This window comes from Arachis stenosperma, chromosome 5 (assembly GCF_014773155.1).
Source record: "Arachis stenosperma cultivar V10309 chromosome 5, arast.V10309.gnm1.PFL2, whole genome shotgun sequence".
Lineage (NCBI taxonomy): Eukaryota > Viridiplantae > Streptophyta > Magnoliopsida > Fabales > Fabaceae > Arachis > Arachis stenosperma.
Window position 1 is genome coordinate 52,340,135 of NC_080381.1, and position 14,498 is coordinate 52,354,632.

General features: G+C 39.9%; 2 protein-coding genes across 2 annotated transcripts; one reads left to right on the forward strand and one right to left on the reverse strand.

Annotated features, from left to right (window-relative positions):
* The first annotated feature begins 4,647 nt into the window (after positions 1–4,647).
* Positions 4,648–9,846, forward strand: LOC130980791 (protein MAIN-LIKE 2-like). The gene is made up of 6 exons (XM_057904435.1): positions 4,648–4,661; positions 6,119–6,521; positions 7,564–8,279; positions 8,351–8,441; positions 8,528–9,596; positions 9,707–9,846. Exons 1-6 carry the CDS (start codon positions 4,648–4,650, stop codon positions 9,844–9,846), a joined length of 2,433 nt encoding a protein of 810 aa, XP_057760418.1.
* Positions 9,847–10,870: 1,024 nt separating this feature from the next.
* LOC130980792 (uncharacterized) lies at positions 10,871–13,385 on the reverse strand. The gene is made up of 3 exons (XM_057904436.1): positions 13,061–13,385; positions 11,790–12,782; positions 10,871–11,691 (listed from the first exon to the last, which is right to left on the reverse strand). Exons 1-3 carry the CDS (start codon positions 13,383–13,385, stop codon positions 10,871–10,873), a joined length of 2,139 nt encoding a protein of 712 aa, XP_057760419.1.
* Between the last annotated feature and the right edge of the window lie 1,113 nt (positions 13,386–14,498).

Genomic DNA, 14,498 nt, shown 5'->3' on the forward strand with positions numbered 1-14,498 from the left:
ATCTGAAAAATCATCAAATTGATTCTTGAAGCAAGGAAAAGCAGTGAATTCAAAAAAAAAATTTCGAAAAAAAAGAGAAAGGGAAAGAAAAAGAAAGAAATAAAGTTGTGATCCAAGGCAAAAAGAGTGTGCTTAAGAACCCTGGACACCTCTAATTGGGGACTCTAGTAAAGCTGAGTCACAATCTGAAAAGGTTCACCCAATTATGTGTCTGTGGCATGTATGTATCCGGTGGTAATACTGGAAGACAAAGTGCTTTGGGCCACAGCCAAGACTCATGACATAGCTATGCTCAAGAATCATTATACTTAACTAGGAGAATCAATAACACTATCTGAGTTCTGAGTTCTTATATATGCCAATCATTCTGAACTTCAAAGGATAGAGTGAGATGCCAAAACTGTTCGGAAGCAAAAAGCTACTAGTCCCGCTCATCTAATTGGAGCTAAGTTTCCTTGATATCTTGGAGTCTATAGTATATTCTCTTCTTTTTATCCTACTTTGATTTTCAGTTGCCTGGCGACAAGCAACAATTTAAGTTTGGTGTTGTGATGAGCGGATAATTTATACGCTTTTTGGCATTGTTTTTAGTATGTTTTTAGTATGATTTAGTTAGTTTTTAGTATATTTCTATTAGTTTTTAGTTAAAATTCACTTTTCTAGACTTTACTATGAGTTTGTGTGTTTTTCTGTGATTTCAGGTATTTTCTGGCTGAAATTGAGGGTCCTGAGCAAAAATCTGATTTAGAGACTGAAAAGGACTGCAGATGCTGTTGGATTCTGACCTCCCTGCACTCGAAGTGGATTTTCTTGAGCTACAGAAGCCCAATTGGCACGCTTTTAACGGCGTTGGAAAGTAGACATCCTGGGCTTTCCAGCAATGTATAATAGTCCATACTTTGCCCGAGATTTGATGGCCCAAACCGGCATTGCAAATCAGCCTCAGAATTTCCAGCGTTTAACGCTGGAACTGGCATAAAAATTGGAGTTAAACGCTCAAATTGGCATGAAAGCTGGCGTTTAACTCCAGAAAAGGTCTCTACACATGAATGCTTCAATGCTCAGCCCAAGCACACACCAAGTGGGCCCGGAAGTGGATTTTTCTGTCATTTACTCATTTCTGTAAACCTTAGGTTACTAGTTCACTATTAATAGGATCTTTTGACATTGTATCTGTATCTCATGACACTTTATACGTTTCTTTGTGTACCTTCCACGGCATGAGTCTCTAAACCCCATGGTTGGGGGTGAGGAGCTCTGCTGTGTCTTGATGGATTAATGCAATTACTACTATTTCTTATTCAATCATGCTTGCTTCCGTTCTAAGATATCACTTGTTCTTAATCCGGATGAATGTGATGACCCGTGACACTCATCATATTCTCAACTATGAACGCGTGCCTGACAACCACCTCCGTTCTACTTTAGATTGAGTAGATGTCTCTTGGATTCCTTAATCAGAATCTTCGTGGTATAAGCTAGAACTGATGGCGGCATTCAAGAGAATCCGGAAGGTCTAAACCTTGTCTGTGGTATTCTGAGTAGGATTCAATGATTGAATGACTGTGACGAGCTTCAAACTCCTGAAGGCGGGGCGTTAGTGACAGACGCAAAAGAATCACTGGATTCTATTCCGGCCTGATTGAGAACCGACAGATGGATAGCCGTGCCGTGACAGGGTGCGTTGAACATTTCCACTGAGAGGATGGGAGGTAGCCATTGACAACGGTGAAACCCTACATACAGCTTGCCATGGAAGGAGTCTTGCGTGTTTGAGGAAGAAGACAGTAGGAAAGCAGAGATTCAGAAGGTCGAGCATCTCCAAAGCCTCAACCAATTCTCCATTACTGCAAAACAAGTACTTATTTCATGTTCTTTTACTTTTCACAATCAATCCTGATAATTTCTGATATCCTGATTAAGATTTACAAGATAACCATAGCTTGCTTCAAGCCGACAATCTCCGTGGGATCGACCCTTACTCACGTAAGGTATTACTTGGACGACCCAGTGCACTTGCTGGTTAGTTGTGCGGGATTGCAAAAGTGTGATTGCAATTTCGTGCACCATTGGACCTGTGAGAAAACAAAATTAGGAACATTTTTAGCACAATTTAATATAAACCAAACTGAACACTATAGCAGAAAGGAACATACCTTCTTGTTAGGCTTTGTGCAACCTGATTTCTTGTGACCTAAAGCACCATAGTTAGAGCACCTTTGTGTTTGGCCCCTATGGGAGAGGTGAGTTTGGCTTCTATTATCCTCATCTCCAGGTCCTCGCTTCCTCTTCTTAACTGGTCGGTGACTTGGCCTCTGATATGGTGGTGGCATGACATCATCATACTGAGATCTCTCCCACAGATCTGGCCCATTCAGAGGATGTATCACTTCCTGGTAGCACCTCAGGTAAGCATTCTTTTTGTAATGGTCATCCACAAATGAATCCAAGTCCAAACCCTTGAATGTTATGCAGCTATTGGCATGAGGACAGGGTAGCTCGCTCATCTGCCACCTCCTACAGGAACAGTCACCAGTAGCCAAATCTACAACAAATTTGTCTAACTCACACATCACCTCATACTTACTAGCTGTTGACCAAAATGGCCTCCATTCCCTAGCATACTTTGCCCTTTTCTCTAACTTCTTCCTAATTGTTGGCATGATGTTACCCTGGTACTTGTGAATTCTATCTCTATTGGTAGCCCATCTAGTCATTATATAGACCGTGATGTCCTCTAACATAGTGACAATTGATTTTTCTCTAGCCTCAACTATGACAACATTAAAACTCGCACTCATGTTGTTAACAAGGGAGTCACACTTTGAATGAAATGAAAAGCAAGAACGGACCAGAACCTGGGTGGAATGCTGTTCAAGTGCCGAAATGTACCCTCACTCTTGAGCCTCATCGTCTTCATCTCCTTCTCCAAATCTTTCCAGTGTGTAGACTTTGCACATCTCCACATTTGATTCTTCAGCTCCAATCCAGGGAATTTCTTCCTGAAGTTGTTATAGAGATGCCTCACACAGTATCAGTTGTCCACCCCTAGGATGACTTCGTCAAGAGCTGGTAACAAGCCCTGCATTAGAAAGTTAACCCAGCTAATTAGTATAGTGTTCACCATAAATAAAAATTTTCAAAAACACATTCAAACTAATGTTCACCTTCTGCTGATCCGACATGAATGTGCACTTTCCAATTTTCTCAGCACCCAAATCATCAGATAAGTGTCTCAGAAACTAAACCCAGGAATCCTTTGTCTCAACTTCAACCACCGCATAAAAATCGGAAGGATCTGGTCATTAGGATCTCTTCCTATTGCAATCAATAACTGGCCACCCTGAGGAGTCTTTAAGAAACACTCGTCCAAACTGATAAAGGGTCTGCAACGTTGGAAGCTTTTCTTGCATGCATTGAAGTAGACATACAATCTCGGGAATACACAATAGTTCATCAATTCGGGGTTCTGGACCTCCTGGGCTCCTAATCACTTTCAAGCTGACTGATGAACCTGGATTGGCCCTTAGAAGCTCCGCACAGTAATCATTAATCTTTCTATACTGCTCCCTAAATGCACCCTGAATTTGACTTAGTGCCTCTTGCTTCGACTTGGCTGCCATAGACTTGGTCATAGTTACACTCCACTTCTTGTGTGCCTTTGCTTGTAACTCCCTTATTTTAATCCTAGGATTAGACTTTACCTTCTTCTTAAACTGGGCTCCAAGCCACTTAGTGTGCAGTATCCCAACCCTGTGTGTTTTCATGCAGGTGTGTTAGAGGTTCAAGCTTCTTAACTGCCAGGTGGATTCATCCCCAACCCTATGTGCATAGAGCCAGAATGGACATTCCTTCTGACAAATAGCTCTAACCCTTACCAAATCACACTTCTTAAATTTGATGCTCCTAGCCATATGAACTGCATATGCCAGCACAGTCTCCTTAAATTCTTGTCTGGATGCATAAAGTGTTCCTACTCCCATCTATAGCTACTCATATCCTTTAAAGGTTTATGCACTGGAAACCTATGACCCCCACGATCTGATACATCATCGGCATCATTCTCAGCATCGTCATCATCCCCCTCATCTCCACTAATCATGTGGTCTATCTCCAACTCATCACTAAACCGATTTATCTCACTCCCCTTTTTCTTGCCAGCAGTTGCTTCTTTGGGCACAGAATTATCCTCATCAAATCCACTATCACCCTCATAATCCTTATCACTATCAGTGAAGTGCACGTCTCCTGCACTGTCCCCCCTCCTCATCAGATAGCATATACTTAGGGTCCTCACTGTCTTCATCATTGGAGTCACTTCCATCTACTCGTAACTCATCCCCCACATTTCCACCCTCGGTTGCCTTATTAGATTCCCCACTTGCCTCTGCTGCCTCAGCCCCGTGCCCTTCGAAAACAACCAAGCCAAGCCCATCATCTGTTCCCTCTTCAGCAACTCCCCCAACGTCAACGTAACCCACTTCCGGAAACAGCTCCGCATCGCCCACATCGTGGACCACGTACAACTCTACCAAGCCCCGTAACCCAGCAATGTTGCACATTTTGATTGCTTCTGCGTCACCCTTTAGCATCTTCAGGCTAGTCTCCAAATCATCCAAGCTTGGATCTTTATACCACAACGCAACAATGTTGGCCTGCAGGTACCCAAAGTGCCTTAGCTCTTCATAGACCTCAAACACAGACCAACGATCGCTGCCAATGTCCTCAATGATTGTGCTTTGACCCTTCAAGTACTTAAATACCCCCTCTTAATATTCGAATGCACCCCCATGATGCACTCTCATGTTTATGTACACCATCTTCTGCTCAGTCAACCCTGTTATACAACAGAATACATTACTCACACACATATATACAAACCCTAGCTATAGCAGCAGATTCGGAAGCCTGCATTCAACCCTAAAATGCTCAAACAGAGCAACATGGTGATGAACTGGAAACCCCCAACATGTTGTAAACAGTTGACGTGATTGCTTGAGGAATGGAAAGTAATCGTACCTGAACAATTAGTTGTTGCAGCGATGAAGATCACTCACCAATGTCTCAGCACATCAATTCTCAAGCTTAACCCCCCTAATGGTGACAATCCTTTCTGTACACCCTCTTCGCACCTACGTATGAGGGTTTCACACCAACGTTTCAGTTTTCAAGTGTTTTAACGAAGATTATGAGTTACTTCATGAGCAGGAGTGCACTTCGCGGGAATGAAAATTAAGGGAGACAAACCGCAAGGACAAACTTGTCATTAAATTTTATTTTTGGTGCAAAAGGACCATTTTAATACAAGTATGAACGTCGGGGACAATTTTGTCTAAAAAAAACTTAGGAAAATTTTCGGCCCATACGTTAGAGACCAAAATCGAACTTAACCCCATCAATTATATAATATTTATATAATTATTATGATGTAATACATAAAATTAAAGTAAAACTTATATAAATTGAAATTTGTTGAACTGTGGAATATCCTATGGATCGGAGTTTCCTTTGAACGGAATTACCACCGTTTAATTTTGTCGTTAACATTTAAAATCAACGAAAACACTATTTTGATAACACTAAACTAAAATTAAAACAAGATCGAGTGCCAATATCAGAGTGAGAATCCTCTGATCTTCCATGGTTACTTCTAAACTCATAGTCGATCACTTAATAATAAAAACCGAAATCTAAAACTTCTAAAACATGATTTTAGGATTTGAATGCATGTAAAATTTCAAAAGCTTCCATATATCTTTTTAATTTGGTTCTATGATAACTTGTGTTTTATAATAATATATTAACAATGTGTTGTGAGGATTTCTTTTAAATTTGAAGTAAATAAAAGGATTTCAATAATAATAATAACAATAATAATAATAATAATAATAATAATAATAAATACAGGGTGTCATTTTATTGTGGTTGGACAATGGACAGTCCCTTGATTCAGACTCCACGTGCGGTGCTCTTTATCATTCAATCCATAAAGACACTGCTGACCAGTAAAAGAAAATGGGACCCAACACTAACCGCTTTTTAATTTTCATATTGGGGGGTGTTTAGTGTTTTGTTGGTATATGGGGTGAGTGTGTGATTCACTTGGCTGTGGTGTCAGGAAGGAGTGTGAAGCAGGAAACGGACCCAGCGTTTCCCCCCCAACACGAATCGGACCCAGCGATTCTTCCCCTGCACGGCCGTCGGACCCAGCGATTCTTCATCACGAATCGGACCCAGCGAAAGGAGCAAACGGACGGTCCGATTCCTTGAGCAGTCCACGTGTCGGAGAGGAGCTCCTCCCCAGAACGGTGCCCCAGCAGCCTTTCCCTTTCCCCCACTCCCTCACTCCGAACCATCCTTTTCAAAGTGAAACCCATTTCTTCAGCTGTGAGTTCAGTTCATCCTCCTCCTCCCTTCTTCTGCATGCAGTTGAATCTGTGAAAATGGCTAAAAGACAGAAGGCTAGAGATGTTGATCGTCCTGAACTTCACATTGTTAATTATTTGTCTAATCCTGATTATGTAAGTTAAATTTTTTAATTATTTGCAAATTTCTGTATTTTAATTAAGTTTTGTAGAAAATTTTTTTGTATTTTATGGTTAAATGTTGCAGTTAGGTAGATAGATATATAAATGTTGATTGTTACAGATTTGGTAAGAATTTTTTGAGAGCAGTATTAGAAGTTTTAATTAATTAATATAAAATCTGATTATTAATTTTAAAATTATAATGTTAGGAAATTTTTTAATTTTTTGTTATTATGTTTAGATATTGTTAGTTAATTGGAAATTATGTTAAAAAAAATTTTGTTAGACGGTTATTTTGATTAATGAATAAATTTTGATGATTAAAGTTGTAAATTATGAATGTAAATTGTTTGTTATTATGTATAGATGTTGTTAGTTAGTTGGAGGAAATGTGAGATATTATTGTTGGAGATTATATATTTAGGATTTATTATAATTTTTTGTTGGAGAATATGTTAGAAATATTTTTGTAATACGAGTAGATATTGTAGTTTAGTAATTAACTTTTGTGATCAAGGTTGGAAATTATAATTCTGATGTTGTAATAGATTTAGAATTTGGAATTTAGAATTAATTAATTTACTTTTGTTATTAATTTAAGAATTTATAATTCGGAACTGCATCATTAATAACGAAAGTTGTTAATATTAATTGCAAGGCCAATTTACTTAATACATAGTTCATTTGGGAAGAAAGGTAAATTATAAGAATTCAATTATAATTTAACTAAGAATACTAAAGTAACCTTAATTTTGTTTGTTGTTAGTTAGAGAATGTTGTTCATATGTTGTTAGTAAATAGATGAGAAGTTATAGTTAATTAGTAAATTATTATGATTAATTTTAGGAAATTATAATTATAGGAATTATGATAACCTTTTGAAGTTATGTTTACATGCTGTAGTCTGATAATTTGTTAGTTATTTTTTAGTAGTTGGGCTAGAAATTATGATTAATCGATGAAGTAGTAAGATTAATTTAAGTTGTAAATTAGTAATCATTCATGATTTGACTAGGAACATGTTATGTTTTTTCAGAGTTCACGGATGATGACATGTGACCACCCACTGCCTCCCGATCGGTACCATCCAAGTGTAGAGGATCATTTACGGGTAACTGGATTTTATCATGCCTCTCAGATTGGAGTAGTCCAAGGACAGAAAGCATTGATAAATGCTTTAGTTGAGAGGTGGCGGCCGGAAACACACACCTTCCACCTTCCGATTGGCGAGTGCACAGTGACCCTTGAGGATGTAGCTGTTATTTTGGGCCTCCCGACGAACGGCCTTCCGGTGACGGGGATGACCTTGAGCAGCTTTGAAGCATTGGAGGGTGAGTGTTTCCATCAGTTTGGGGTTGCACCGAGAAAGGCCGACTGCAGAGGGAGCGGCATAAAAATGACATGGCTTAGGAATCTAAAAAAACGTATACAACTGACTGACAAAAACAGTATGCAGAGGTACGTCAAGTGCCACATTATGTTGTTATTGGGTACTATATTACTTGGAGACAAGTCAGGGGCATCTGTGCACTGGAAGTTTCTCCCTTTGCTCCGGGATTTTAATAGTATCAGTAATTTTAGTTGGGGATCTGCATGTTTGGCGCACCTATACCGGTCGTTATGCCGGGCCTCTCGTTTTGATTGTAAAGAAATCGATGGTCCGTTAACACTGCTGCTAGGTTGGTTTTGGATCCGCCTACCCTATCTTGCGCCCCCTACTAGGGAACCACGCAGTTTTCCGCTTGCAAACAGGTAACATTGTCAACTTACTTGTTATGTTCATAATTCTATTTAATATGTGGTAGTAACATAAATAATTTCAGGTGGCGTAATTGGGAGTGTGGTGATAATCGGTATAGATATCTTAGTCTCGCCCACTTTAGGGAGGCGTTAGATGAGGTTCAGGAAGGGCAGGTGTGTTTTTAATAGAAAATATTTGTCTTCAATTGAGGTTGATTGTTATTTTAATTGTAGTCACGTATGTCTTATGCTATGTTCAGTTCGTGTGGGTTGCTTATGGTGTGGATCGCATTGAACCGGGCATAATCCCAGAAGACATCTTCCTGCACGCAGTATTCTGGAGCGCTACGGTTCCGTTGATTTCATTCGAATCTATTGAGTGGCATGCAACGGATAGAGTTAGAAGACAATTTGGATTGGTTCAGGGAGTTCCATCTGAGGAAACAAATCTGGGAAGGGCACATGGAGAAACACTTGCTGGTCCTAAGAATCTTGACTGGGCCACAGCCCCGTCCCATTCATGTTGGATTATGTGCTGGACAAACAGGTATAATTACATTCTGCGTGAGTATGTGGAACCTTCACAGCATCTATTGGATGTTTACATGGACTGGTATCGTGCACGGTATGGCAAGCATTTGAGATTGTCAAATGTTGTGGTTCAAGAGAACGATGAAGGTGAACAAGTAATGGATGATGAGGGTAATAACCCACCTATAAATGATGAGGGTAGCCCAGTAATGGAAGATCAGGGTAGCCTAGTTATTCATGTAGCCAATGAAGAACTGGTTTCACATTCACATCCACATCCACCTCCACCTCCAGCTTCCCAAGAACAATTTCAGGCCTCGGTACCATATCATGTTCAGACACAATATACCCCGTCATACCCAATAGATCAACAACATTGGAGTACTCCACAATGGGATGCTGGAGAGGGTGCTTCTTTTAGCCAGTTGCTTGGCTTCATGGCTGCGGATGCAGGGCAGTCACAATTTGGCCATCAACCTGAATTTATGCCCGGGAGGTATTCTTTGGACGCGAGGATTCCATGCCACACTGCCTCAGTTGCTTCTGGAGGTTTGGAAACTGGAGATTCCAGTAGAAGTGAAGGCGGTCGGGGGATCTTTACGAGTAAGAACCTACGGCGTGTATCAATGGGTCAGATTGAAGAAAATGCCGGGATAGGTGAGCATGAAACCGATCAGTATCTCGTGGAAGAACCGGATGATGAGGAGATGGATGAGGATCAAGAGGAGAGCGAGGATGACGAGATGGATGAGGTTGAAGAATCCCGCAACAATGCTCCTGATGATGCGGATGATGCAGGTCCGACTTTATGATTATGTTATGAACTTGTTGCTTTCTTTATTTATTAGGACTTTTTAATCCCATGTTTGCATCATATTGGATAGTATCTTTCATTAAATTATGTACAGGTGAGACAGGTAAACATTACAATCTCAGGGTGGACCCGCCACGTCGGAGCGCTAATCGATACACCCCGTCCATGTTCAAGAAGGCTAAGAAGAAATGCAAGAACATCCTCGAGAACATAAAGTGGGCAACAAGAAAGTAGCTATGTTGATTACTTGTATTTTAAAGTTAATGTTGTGTATCTATGTTGATTACTTGTATTTTGAACTTAATGTTGTGTATCTATGTTGAATACTTGTATTTTGAAGTTAATGTTGTGTTTATGTGTTGAGTACTTGTATTTTGAAGTTAATAAGTCAGGTTATAATAAATGTTGAGTAAAAATATAATTACTTTACACATGGGTGAACTTATAATTACAATAAAAAGAAGTCATATACTAACTAATATTAACATATAATTTAATTTGCATAAATCTTAATAACAGAGTTGCTAGCCTGGTGGCAGCCGCTCCATTTTATTATGGTGCAGGGATGCGGGTTCGAAACTCAGCTGGTCCATTTTGCTGAAATATTAAATTGTTCCGGTTCGGTCGAACCGGTTTCTGCCGGTTTAACCGGACCGGTTTCTGTTAAGAGTGTTTTGCTTATCCTTTACTCAACTTAAATTAATTACGGCTAACTCATTTCATTATTAAAATAAAAATTAAACTTTCTTAAATATCTATAAATTAATATTTTTTGTTTTATTTTTGTTCTATATTTAATCTTTCTGCATCATTAATTACGGTTAACTCATATCATTATTAAAATAAAAATTAAACTTTCTTAAATATCTATAAATTAATATTCTTTGTTTTATTTTTGTTCTATTTTTAATCCTTCTTAAATTAATTACGGTTTACTCATATCATTATTAAAATAAAAATTAAACTGTGTGAAATATCTATAAATTAATATTTTTTGTTTTATTTTTGTTATTGATTAATTATATGATATGAATTAATGTTAATATTTTTTAACATATATTTAAATACTGTAATAGATACTAACTAATTAATGAATTAGAGAATAATTAAATTTGATATCTACGGTCATAAAGAAGTCTCAGGTCTGATAAAGAAGTTTCATGAAATAACAATGTCCTGATAAACATAAACAAACGCGTAAAAATAAACAAGCAAATGCCATAAAGTACTACAATGAAACATGATAGGCATAAAACTACTATCCTGGGTTACTGGGACCTACACCAGATGACCGACGGCATCTACTTCGGCTGTGTCCCTCTGCTCCACATTGCCGACAACGCCTAGGAGCACGTAACATTCGTGTGTCCATTTCGTTCAAGAAACGTGTCATCCTCGGGCGACCTTTGTTCACCCGTCTCATGTTCGGATTCGGGACAAATCGAGGGCCGCTGTACACAGGCCACATAGTGGGATTACCCAGTGGCCGAAACCTAGCTCGGTAAACCCTCCGAACTTGGTCCATCTTGTAAACTTCGTGGACATACACTCGCCAATCCAGTCGCTGATTCGCACAACATGCAAAAACATGTCGACAGGGAATCCGATCCACCTGAAACTCACCACAGTCACAGCGTTGTTGACGGAGATCGACGGCATACTCAGTTCCAGCTGGCATCTCACGAACCTCGAAGACCTCATTCATCCTATCGAAGCAATTAACCTGGATGTTAGAACTTGCAAGTTGATTGGCATTCAATTTCGACGTGACAACCTCAGAAAAAACATGTCCAGCTGTTATCCGCGACTCCGCCTCGGCTCTTTTTCTAGTGAACAACTCGTTAAGCCTGTAGAATGTGGCTTTCACAAGTGCAGTTATAGGAAGATTGCGTGCCCCCTTCAACACGGAGTTGATGCACTCCACTAGGTTTGTCGTCATGTGACCCCAGCGGTAGCCACCGTCATACGCCAACGCGTACTGCTCGCGTGGGATTCGGTTCAGCCAGTTGGTATATGCCTCGCCCCGTTCACGTAAACGCTGGTAGCGCTGTTCGTACTCGCGCACCGTCCTCGAATAACCTGGACAACAATCAAGGCCACAGAAGTGAAGAATTCATGAGAAAACCTGCTGGAAGGTAACTCGGTTAATAAGGAAATTATAGTTAGTTAACATTTACCTATATTGACCACAAGTTTTTGCAGGTACGGTGCCTTGAACTTTCTCAAGAAGTTCGACTCTATATGCCTGATGCAAAACATGTGGAATGCTCTCGGGGGCGACCAAGCTCCGTTGCTCCGGGCAATAGCTGCATTGATGGATTCGTGCCTGTCAGAAATCAGTCCCACACCATCCCTAGTCACAACATGTTGTCGCAGGTTACTAAGAAAAAAGTGCCATGCATCAGAAGTCTCCCCCTCCACAATTGCGAAGGCAATAGGGACGATATTATTGTTACCATCCTGTGAAACGGCGACCAACAAACAACCCTTATACTTTCCGTACAAGTGAGTCCCATCAACCTGGACAACTGGCTTGCAGTGTCTGAACGCTCTAATGCAGGGGTAATAACTCCAGAAGACTCTATGCAATACCCGGATATCAGTTACTTCATCATCACCTTGATATGCAGACATAGTCTCGAAATGGACGATTGCTGATGGCTCCTTGTTACACATGGCCTGAAACCAAATAGGCAAAGCTTCATATGACGCTTCCCAACCGCCAAATATTTTTTCCACTGCTTTTTGTTTCGCCAACCATGCCTTCCGATAGCTGACGGTGTAATTGAACTTCGACTGCACTTCCGCAATAACCGATTTCACCTTTATTGACGGGTCAGCCTCAACCAACGGCTTTATTGCTTCCGCAATTGTGTTCGAATCCAGCTTCGAATGATCCTGAGAAATTGTGGCTCTAGTACAAGTGTGAGAACCGTTGTACCTCCTTATAACCCAACAATACTTTCTGCTGATCATGCTAACCCTGATAAGCCAATCACACCCTGATCCATATTGTGTACACTTCGCATAGAAGGTCAACGGCTCCGACTCATACACACGGTAGTCTACGCCTCTTCGGATGGTATAATCTTTCACCGCCATCATAACAGCTTCCCTACAACTGAATTCCATTCCGATTGCAAATTCACCATCTGCGACCATAGGAATTTCTACCACAACGACAACCAAATCAAATTAATTTAAGGCAAATACATTTAATAACTTAAAGACTACGTCAATGCTCCCTATATCCCCATCAATATAAATACTATTCCTATCTATCATGTTGTCATCCCACTTTTAACATCCTACAAACATAAACACATAAAAAACTTTGGACGAATGCACACAACTTAATTTTCACGTGACTTATATTCTTATTTACATCTATCAACATAGATTATTTCACAAAGTATATTACTTTTTATATTTATATGTTAGTACGTACCGGCACTCATATATTCCGGAAACTCCGGCGCATGCATGGCTTCCAAGTCCAGAACCCGCATGAAGGACGGCTCCTCAAAGGGATCTTCGTTTGCAAGTGCATGTGCAACGTCTCCCACATTTGGACCCACCACCCCGTCACCTTGATCTTCTTCTCCTTCTGGAGCAACAGCTTCGTAATTGCTTTCAAACTCTTCCTCACTGTCACTATCATATTCTTCCTCCTCAATATTTCGGTCCACCTCAGATTGTTCGAATTCGACGTACAACTCTATCACCGATATCTGACCGCGACTTTCAAAATACATTGAAAACATCTCCTGCATACTCGCTTCGTCGGTTACATACTTGGTTTGATACTACACGAAACCACCAAATACCGGTATGGGATATCTATATACCATACATGATATTTTCTTGGATATCTGAAAACCTATCTTCTCACAAATCACACCTTTTAGCTCCTCGAATGAGATTGTGAAAGGGATTACAATATCCAACGGCTTCTCACAACTAAATCTCACTCCTTCAGGTGTTTCTAATAGAATCTGACCGAAATAATATACTCTAACTGTAACTCTATCAACCATTTTTCATACTCTCATACATAAATATCTGGTGAACTCTCATTTACTCTTGGAGTTCAAATGAAATAACAGAGACTCAATTAGAAGTAAAAGAGAAACAGGGGAGGAAGAAGGGAAGAAGACGCTGAACAGTTAAGAGTAATCAGATTTGAGGAGTTCATCCGAGTTTCCAAAACACACATATATATATATATACAAATCGGACCCACCGAATCCTACTAAAAAAAATTTCATTTTTTTTTTCTTCTGCAAAACGGACCCAGCGACCCCTACAAAAATAAAAAAAAAAATACCTCCCACAAATCGGACCCAACGACTCCTTTAAACAAAAAAAAAAAAAATCACCTTCCCCACCAAACGGACCCAACGATTCCTTGGGTAAAAAAAAAATATTCAGAAAACGGCAAACGTACCCAGCGACTGCACTTCCATAGCCAACAAAAAAAAAATCAACACTACACCCTTAGGGAATCGGACCCAACGATTCCCTTATACAATTTCAACTTTGATTCCCGCCCACGCCAATCGCTGGGTCCGAATGCACGCCTGCCATGGATCAGGAAAACCTGTCCCACACCATTGTCTAACACCTCCACTTCCCATATCTATGCACAACTCATTCTCCATCCCAATATCGAAAAAACTGAGCCAACACTAACAGCAGTCAAAATTTATAAATGAAAAGATTAAAAAAAAGGTTAGAAAAAAAAAAAAGAGATAATCTAGTGGATCCCATCTCATTCAACTCATCATTGCACTTTTCCATCCTTTATTCCTCTTTTGCCCTTTACTTTCACTCATAGTTCTCTTCTTTATCCACTGATTCTCTCTAACCTCTAAGGTTAACAATTT